This window comes from Sorex araneus, chromosome 4, assembly GCF_027595985.1.
Source record: "Sorex araneus isolate mSorAra2 chromosome 4, mSorAra2.pri, whole genome shotgun sequence".
Taxonomy (NCBI): Eukaryota; Metazoa; Chordata; class Mammalia; order Eulipotyphla; family Soricidae; genus Sorex; species Sorex araneus.
Window position 1 is genome coordinate 3,362,391 of NC_073305.1, and position 8,955 is coordinate 3,371,345.

General features: G+C 68.7%; 1 protein-coding gene across 1 annotated transcript; it reads left to right on the forward strand.

Moving 5' to 3' along the window:
- Positions 1 to 1,888: 1,888 nt before the first annotated feature.
- Positions 1,889 to 8,027, forward strand: BHLHE40 (basic helix-loop-helix family member e40). Its single transcript, XM_055136593.1, has 5 exons — positions 1,889 to 2,341; positions 2,433 to 2,502; positions 3,085 to 3,192; positions 4,045 to 4,168; positions 6,029 to 8,027. Exons 1-5 carry the CDS (start codon positions 2,280 to 2,282, stop codon positions 6,853 to 6,855), a joined length of 1,191 nt encoding a protein of 396 aa, XP_054992568.1. The 5' UTR covers positions 1,889 to 2,279; the 3' UTR covers positions 6,856 to 8,027.
- The last annotated feature ends 928 nt before the right edge of the window (positions 8,028 to 8,955 follow it).

An 8,955-nucleotide genomic window follows, 5' to 3' on the forward strand; every position in this document is an offset into this window, starting at 1 on the left:
GTAGGGCATTTGCCTTGCACGCCGCCGACCCGGGTTCGATTCCCAGCATCCCATATGGTCCCCTGAGCACCGCCAGGAGTGATTCCTGAGTGCAAAGCCAGGAGTAGCCCCTGTGCATCGCCGGGTGTGACCCAAAAAGCAAAAAAAAAAAAAAAAAAAAAAGAACAGAAAGGCAGCCAAGTGTGAAAGATGACACGGCAGAGTCTTGGTGTTCCATGGCACAACTCTAGGGGGCGCTGTCACGCTAAGTGCAGTGGGAACGGCCTCCGTGGAGAGGGGCAGCGCGCCCTGGATACACCTGTCCTGGGCAGCTTTAAGGCCGGGGCTAGGTACAGCAGAAGGACGCCCACAACCCTGTCCAGCTGCAAAAGCAATCTCGGCCGCCAGCCCTGGGGCCGGTGGTCTGGTGGTCTCCCGCCCTGAGCCTGGCGTCCAGGCCCTCCGGCAGGCCCCCGGGGCCTAACCAGGGACTCTCCATCCGCGCGCGGGGACCTGCCCTGCCCAGGAGCTGGCCAGGCGCAGGCTTTTACGTAACCGGAACAGCGGCCGCAGCCCGCGTCCAGGGCCGGGAAGGGGACAGGAGCCGTGGGGCCGGGCACGTGCGCGCGGGCCGGGGCCTTTCTGCGCCAGGCGGCTGCGGCGCAGCGCAGCGAGGCCGGAGGGCGCCTTGGCGAGGGCGCCTGGGGAGGGTGGGCGCGCCCCAGGACGCCGGGCCTTGCTTGGGGAGGACAGAGAAAGGGGGACCGCGGCCACCGCCGTGTCCAGGCGGCCCTCGGTGAGGCCAGGAAGTCGCAGAGGTCTCGGGAGGCCGGACTCCGGGCCCGCGTCTGTCCTCGCCGGCCCGGGGGCGCGGGGCCGCCCCTGCACATCCTCCCCCTTCCCTCCCGGGGCAGCCACCCAGGCAGGTCCCCTCCCGCGGACCCCGCGCCAGCCGCCCGGGTGCGCGCCCAGGTGCGCGCGGGGGCGGGGAGGCGCTCGGGGACCCCCGCGAGGGCGGGTAGGGGGGCTCCCGGGGTCCGTCGGGCCCCGCGCAGCCGCGCGCCCCGAGCGGCCCTGGAGCGCGCGCGCCCCCCGCGCCCGGCCCGGCGGGGAGCGCCCGCGCGTGGGAAAGCACAGCCCTGTCCCCGGCCCGCCAGCGGGGCCGCGCCGAGGTCACCGAAATCCCCGGCCGGCCCCGTTTTAGTCACGCGTCCCCGCGGGCCAGCGCGCCCCGCCCCCGCCCCGGGCGCGGCCGTGTCCCCGCTCCCGCCGGGCTGGAAGGTCACCGGCCCGGGCCCGGGGTGGGGGCGGGGCGCGCGCGGCCCCCGGCCCCCGAACCCCAGCCCGAGCGCCCCCCGAGGAAGCCCCTCTCCCGCGCGCGGCCCCGGGCGGCCCCGGCTCGGCCCGCGCGGGGGGTGCCCGGAGCCCGGGGCTGCGCCCTCCCCGGCCCCGGCCCGGGTCTCGGCGCGCCGCACGGGCCGGGGGTCGCGCGGGGCGGGACTGGGGGTCGCGCGGGCGCGGCGGGCGGCCCCGGGGGGCGTCCGCCCGCCCCGCCCGCGTTGCGTAACGCGCGGCGCGGGGTCAGGTGCGCGCGGCGTGCTCGGCGCGGCCTCGGCTGCCCCGGCGCTGGCCGGCCGCCCGCTTCCCATGGGGTGACATCCGCCCCGCCCCTGGGCCGGCGCGGGGGGCGGCCCCGGGGGAGGGCGCGGGGGCGCAGGAAGGGGCCGGGCGCGAGGGATATTCCTCTCCCGGCCTGAGTCAGCCGCGGGCGGAGCCGTCCTCCCCCGGGCCCTCCCGGGAGCCGGGAACTTACTTCATTTCCCTGGGGCAGGTCGCCCACGGCCCGGCCCCCGCCCCCCGCCCGCCCCCCGCCGGCTTCCGCGCGCCCCCCGCGCCCCGCCCCCCGCCGACACCTGGGGGCCCCCGCGCGCCGCCGGGCCGGGCCGACACGTGAGGCTCATGTGATGGGGCCGGGGCGGGCGCGCGGGCCGCTCCTTCCCTCCCCGGCCGCGGCCAGACGTGCCTGGAGTCACAGGGTGGAACACGTCGCTCCCACCCGCCCCCTCGCGCGCATTTAACCCAGCCCGCGGCGCCCCGGGGCCCGCGCCCCCCGCCCGCCCGCCCCGCGCGCCGCCTCCGGCCCGCCCCGCGCCCCATTCACTCGGCTCCGCGGCGCACTCGGCGCGGGGCGCACACGGAGCGCAGCCGGCGGCGGGGACGGCATGCGCGCCCCCCGCTGAGCCTCGCCGACCCCCGCCCGCCCGCCGCCGCCGCCGCCGCGGACCCCGCAGCCCCGCGCCATGGAGCGGATCCCCGGCGCGCAGCCGCCCCCCGCCGGCCCCGAGCCCGGAGACCTGCCCGGGTGAGTCGGCGCGCGCGCCCGCCCGCGGGGGTCCCCGCCCGGGGGTCGCACCCCGGGCCGCCGAGTCACCGCCCGGCCCCTCTCCCCGCAGGATGGATTTCGCCCACATGTACCAGGTGTACAAGTCGCGACGCGGGATCAAGCGCGGCGAAGACAGCAAGGTAGGCGCCGCGCCCCCCGGACCCCCGCGCGCCCCGGACCCCCCCGCGCCCCCCGGGACCCCCGGACTCCCGCGTTTCTTGGACCCCCGCGTCCCCCGGATCCCCGCGCGCCCCGGGACCCCCCCGGGCTCCTGTGTTTCCCGGATCCCCGCGCGCCCCGGGACCCCTGGACTCTTGTGTTTCCCGGACCCCCGCGCCCCCCGGATCCCCGCGCGCCCCGGAACCCCCGGACTCCTGTGTTTCCCGGACCCCCGCGCCCCCCGGATCCCCGCGCGCCCCGGGACCCCCGGACTCCTGCGTTTCCCGGACTCCCGCGTGCCCCGGAACCCCGCGCGACCCGGGACCCCTGTGCGTCCCGGGACCCCTGTGCGTCCCGGGACCCCCGGGACCCCCGCGCCCCCCCGGACCCCCGCGCGCGCCCGGTCGCGGGAAAAGTTTTCCGACTCGGAGGCCGGCGGGGGGTCGCCAGGTGCGGGCTGCGTGCAGGGCAGCAGGGGGGACCGGGTGTGACCACTCGCGCGCGCGTTGTGGGGAGACCGGTCCCCGCGGACCCGGCGCTCACGCCTCGCCCCGCGCGCGCAGGAGACGTACAAGCTGCCGCACCGGCTCATCGAAAAGAAGAGGCGCGACCGCATCAACGAGTGCATCGCGCAGCTCAAGGACCTGCTGCCCGAGCACCTCAAACTTACAGTAAGTGAGCGGGGCCGGCCAGCGCCGCTGCCCACCCGCCCGCCCGGTCGCCCGCGGCCACCGCCGCCTGCAGGCCCCGCCGGGAACTGCAAGGCCGGGACAGGATCTCCGCGTGGCCGGGGACGCGGGTCGCCCCCTCCCCACGCGGGGGATTTTCCACCCCCCACCCATCCACCCACCCCCAAGCCTTATGCGTGGCGCGTGAGGGCCCGCCGCCCCCTGCACCAGCTGCCCACCTGGACTGGCTTCACACTTTCCCTTCTGCCGGCTGGGGGGACCCTCGCTTGGGCCAACCGCAGCACAGCTGGGCTTCTTGAATCCCTGCTCAGACCCTCTCCCCTTTTCTCAGTTCGAGCACTAGTTTTGGTGTGTCCTGTGGAACGCCTGTCTTGGCAGTGGCCAGGCTACTAGTTTGGCAGAGTTGGGAGCGGGGAAGCGAGGGCGGGGGGGAAACTCTAGTATTCCAGGAGGGGAGAGGGGAGAAGGGAAAGCTGGGGGGTGAGCTGCGAGCTGGGCCAGGCGGAGGGGAGGGCGGGGGAAGCCTCTTGGCTGCCAGGCGCAGAAGTCCCGGCGGCTGGGGCTGACTCCACTGCAGAGAAATGTCAGCCCGGCTTCCCCGAGTTAAGGTCAGGGCGGCTGCCCAGGGCTCCCTCCCGAGGCGCCTCCAGAGGCGGGCGGGCGCCGCGCGTGTTTTATTCCCTCCGCCCGGCTGTGCGCGCGTCTCGCCGTCAGCCCCTGCTGACTCCACGCCAGGCGCTGCTGCTTCCCGGTCGGGGGGACATTATTTCCCCTGCGTGGAAGGGTGGGAGTTTCCCGGACTCGGCGCTCAGGCCGCGCCCCTCCTGGTTGCAGACGCTGGGCCACCTGGAGAAGGCTGTGGTCCTCGAACTCACCTTGAAGCACGTGAAGGCGCTGACCAGCCTCATTGACCAGCAGCAGCAGAGGATCATCGCGCTGCAGAGTGACCTGCAGACCGGTGAGTGCGGGGGGCGTCCCCCCGACCCGAGTCCCACCCGGGGGGCCCAGCCCCTGGTGTCTGCAACCCCCTTGGGGGAGCTTCCAATTTACCTTTCCTGAAAGGTCAGCTCTTCCGCGGGGAAGGCTGTTGGGTGCCACCTGGCATGGAAACGTGTTTATTAGCCGAATGATAAAATGCTCCCGTGGCATTTGGCTTCGGGGTGCTGGGTTCTGGGAGAGCCTTCCCGAGCCCCGCGCCCACCCCCGTCCCCCCCACCCCACACCGCGTTTGAAAATGCCAGGGCCCCTATAATTTGCATTGTGGGTGTTTTACAGTTGGTCTTCTTGGCCTCTTTCATTGGCGAATAAATCACGGGTCTACCCCAGTGTTTTCCTGTTCCTCTGCTTCCTTATCGCTCTGTGTGTGGTACGATCCTGGCAGGCTGACAGCAGGAGTTTTTTTCTGCATTTCATGTGGTTCCCTGAATAGCCACTAGGTATCTTGGCGAATTGCACAACCTAACGAAACCATCGGAGTTTCATCATTCTCTCCTCTGGCTTCCAGAGAACTGTGGTCTCCGTGTGACCTCTGTTCCCCCCTTCCCACGTACACTCCCCGGCACGGAAAGGGCTTCTCCCCCTCCCCCCGCCCTCATTCCATTCTCTCTGCCCTCCTCCCCGACACTCTGCCACGGGGCCACCAGAAACCCAGCACGCAGCTCTGCCGCCTCCTCGGGGAAAATACAAAGGCGTGAGGCCAAATTTGAGGTGGGGGTCGTGGATCGCACCCCTGGGAACGGCGTCGCCGTGGCCTATGTGTAGATCCCCCCCCACCCCGAGGAGTCCCCAGCCGGCCCCCTGGCTGGGGCTTCTGCTCTCTTTGCCGGCTGCCAGGGTCACCCTCAAGCCCTGAGCTCCACTGGGCATACCAGTCCATTTTACGCTTCAAAAATATTTTTAAAGGGGCTGGATCGATAGCACAATGCGTAGGGCGTTTGCCTTGCACGTGGCCGACCCGAGTTCAAATCTCAGCATCCTGTAGGGTCCCCTGAGCACTGCCAAGGGTAATTCCTGAGTGCAGAGCCAGGAGTAACCGCTGTGCATCGCTGGGTGTGACCCAAAATGAAAAAACACTTTTAAAAAGAGCTGGAGGGGGGCCGGAGCGATAGCACAGCGGGTAGGGCGTTTGCCTTGCATGCGGCCGACCCGGGTTCGATCCCCGGCATCCCATATGGTCCCCCAAGCACCGCCAGGAGTAATTCCTGAGTGCAAAGCCAGGAGTAACCCCTGAGCATCGCTGGGTGTGACACAAAAAGCAAAAAAAAAAAAAAATAAAAAAAAAAAAATAAATAAAAAGAGCTGGAGGTAGTCCAGGTAAAGGCACTTACCGTCCGTGCAGCTGACCTGGGCTCCATCCCCTGCCCACGCAGGTCCCCTGAATGATCCCTGGGCCCCGCTGTGCCCCCCCCCCCCAACAACCAAAATTGCACCAAGGCCACACGTGGCAGAAGTGACTGAAAATGGCCTTTTCGGGAAAGACCCCGTCTTCGTTCCTGAGCTCACGTGACGGCTTGGTCTTGCCACCCTCAGATGAATGTTCAGAAATCAGCTGTCGTTGCGAACACACGGGGCTGTTCCCAGCTGCGTTGCGTATCATGCGATCTCTCGAGCAGCCGATACACGCGGTCCAGGGAGAAGCTGTGTGCTGGGGTGTGGGGCCCGGGCTGGGCTGGGCTGCCTGGCGCCATCCCGAGTCGCGTTGATCCCCAGGTGGCGGGGCCGTGGCCTCGACGCCTCCGTTTCCCGCGTGAGCCGGGTGTCCCGCCCTGAGCGCCCCCCGCGGCTGCTCACGCGCCCTCTCTGCCTGTCCGGCCCGCAGGGGAGCTGTCCGGGAGGAGCATCGACGCGGGGCAGGAGATGTTCTGCTCTGGCTTCCAGACGTGCGCCCGGGAGGTGCTGCAGTACCTGGCCAAGCACGAGAACGCCCGAGACCTCAAGTCTGCGCAGCTGGTCGCCCACCTGCACCGCGCCGTGTCCGAGCTCCTGCAGGGCGGCCCCTCCCGGAGGCTGGCGGAGGTCGCCCCCCCCAAAGGCCTGGACTTCAAGGAGAAGGCCGGCCCGCTGGCCCGCGCCGCCCAGGGCCCCGGCAAGAACTGCGTGCCCGTCATCCAGCGGACTTGCGCGCCGTCGGGCGGCGAGCAGAGCGGCAGCGACACGGACACCGACAGCGGCTACGGGGGCGAGTGCGAGAAGGGGGAGCCGCCGTGCTTCAGGGCCGACGCCGGCCGCCGGCCCCCCACGGGCGAGCGCTTCGGGCCCGTCAAGCAGGAGTCGGAGGAGCCCCCCGCCAAGAGGAGCCGCGTGCCGCGGGCCGAGGACGAGGGCCGCTTCGCGGGGGGCGACCTGCTGGGCGCCCCCTTCCTGGGCCCGCACCCGCACCAGCCCCCCTTCTGCCTGCCCTTCTATCTCATCCCGCCCTCGGCCACCGCCTACCTGCCCATGCTGGAGAAGTGCTGGTACCCCACCTCGGTGCCCGTGCTCTACCCCGGCCTCAGCAGCTTCATGGGCGCCGACAAGCTCGCAGCACCCCTGCTCCTGCCCCAGAGACTCCCCTCGCCCCTGCCCGCCCACCCGGCCCTCGACTCCTCCGCCCTGCTCCAGGCCCTGAAGCAGATCCCCCCCTTAAACCTAGAAACCAAAGACTAAAGTCCCGAGGGGCTGCCCGGCCCGACATCTGGAGACTTCCGGAGACGGACAGGACGCGTTGGCGGGGGCGGGCAGGGGAGGACGGGGCACCCGGGACCGCAGCGTGTGTGCATGCATGCGTGCCGTGGGGGGGACAGGACGGCTCCTTGACCGGAGGGAGTAGGGGACGAGGGACAGCAGCCTTGGGGTGGGGGTTGGGCGTTGGCCTCCGGGCCTGTCCCCACCCTAAGCTGGGCCCTAGCACCCTTGCCAGACGCCGCAGCCCCCTGGGCTGACTCAGGCCGGGCCCCGGGAGCCTGCGGCGGAGCAGAAGGTACTTTCAGAGGAAGCCTTCCCGGCGCACTCCGGCCTCCGCCCACCCCCCCCGCCCTCCGGGTGGCCGTGAGTCACCCGGCAGCTGCCCGCTCCCTGTCCCCGCCGCCCAGGGTGCCGCGCCCGGCCCCACTGGCCGTGGCTTGGGGAGGTTTCCCAGGCTGCCGCAGCCAAGCACAGAGAATGTAGTCCCCGACTCAGGCCTCCCAGCACCGCTTCCGGCGACAGGCCCCCCCCCCACCCTGTGCCCCCCGCTGCCCCCCACCCGGGCCTCTGGCGCCCACCCGGAGGTCTCCTGGGCCGTGTGAGTGCCCAGCTGCCCCGGCTGCAGCTCTGAGGTGGGAGATGTTGCCGCGGACCCCAAATACCCCAGCTTAGCATCGTGGGGGCCCCGCGGCCCCCCGCCCGGAGCTCGGCTGATCCCGGCCCCCGCGTCGCCCCTCCAGCACAGAACCCCCGTTTCCCTGACTCGCCCCTGCACCAGCTTTCACAGTGCACTATGCTCGATGGCCGACCGTGTTTTTAACTTAGTTCTTCCTTCCCCGTGTTTATTTTGGTAAAAAAGTCGCCTTTATTTGTAAAGCTGTTAATAAATATATATTATATAAATATATCAGAGAGGAAAATGTTTCAGATGTTTATTTGTATAATTACTTGATCTACCAAGTGAGAAAAAAAAATATGAATGTATTCCTGTTTTTGAAGAGAAGAATCTTTTTTTTTCTCTCGGGAGAGGTACAGTGTTTATATTTTGGAACCTTCCTGAAGGTGTGAAATTGTAAATATTTTTATCTATGAGTCAATGTTAAGTAGTTGTTTAAAAATACTTAATAAAATAATCCTTTTCCTGTGGAAGAGAACGGAGTCTGCTGTCTGTAAGTCTCGGTCCCGTGCGCCGGGCCAGGGCTCGGAGGCAGGAACAGGTTAACGCCAGGGAGTTTCATCCAGCGCTTCACGTGCTCCGTGTTGACGTTCGCTGCGACAGAATAAGCTTAGTCGATTTAGCAGGTAAATATTTGCTTAATTTTTTTTTAACTCGCCCTCGCGGGGGACAAGTCATTCTCTTTCCAGAGTGCGCGACAGTGGGCTGTCCCAGCCGGCCCCCCCCAACCGTGTCGCCCTGGCCGGGTCCTTGACCGTCCCGGGACAGCGGGTGGCCTTCGGTGTCTGGGCGCCTGTGGGCGGGGTGTGCCGCGCAGGGGAGAGTTAATGGGTCCGAGGCGGGAGTAATGGACTCGGGGTAGCACCTCCGTGGTCGACTCTCCCCGGCTGGGAGGCTAATGGATCGGCCGTATCCTGTCTCCCGGCCGCCGAAGGCAACATTCCATAATTCTTTCCGACATCCTTCCTGGACTTCCTCTCCCTGGGCGTGTGCCGCGTGGATGTGGGTGTTCTCCGGCCGCAGCTCCGAGGGGAAGAGGGAAAATTCCATGGGAAAAGAAATGGGAAGCGACCTGGTCGGGGTCTCTGCCCCCCTGTGCCCTCCTGGGAAGCGGTGCTGGGCCGCCCCCCACCCCCCCCCACCCTGGCCCAGGCCGGAGTCCAGCCAGGCAGAGGCCCGGCGCAGGCCCAGGGGAGCTGGAGCTGCAAACGCCGCCCTCCGGCTCCGAGAAGGGAGTGTGTGTGTGTGTGTGTGTGTGTGTGTGTGTGTGTGTGTGTGGCATGTGTGAAGTGTGTGTGAGGCATGTGTGAAGTGTGTGCGTGAGGTGTGTGATATGTGTGCCTGTGGAAGGCGTGTGTGAGGTATGTGCCTGAGGCATGTGTGATACAGGTGAGGTATGTGTGAAG

Bases quoted from the DNA above. Each gene is read 5' to 3' on its own strand.
- BHLHE40 (XM_055136593.1), top strand. From the start codon at position 2,280: ATGGAGCGGATCCCCGGCGCGCAGCCGCCCCCCGCCGGCCCCGAGCCC. The intron at 3,193-4,044 runs GTAAGTGAGCGG...TCCTGGTTGCAG, and splicing joins CCGAGCACCTCAAACTTACA to ACGCTGGGCCACCTGGAGAA. The intron at 4,169-6,028 runs GTGAGTGCGGGG...TCCGGCCCGCAG, and splicing joins GCAGAGTGACCTGCAGACCG to GGGAGCTGTCCGGGAGGAGC.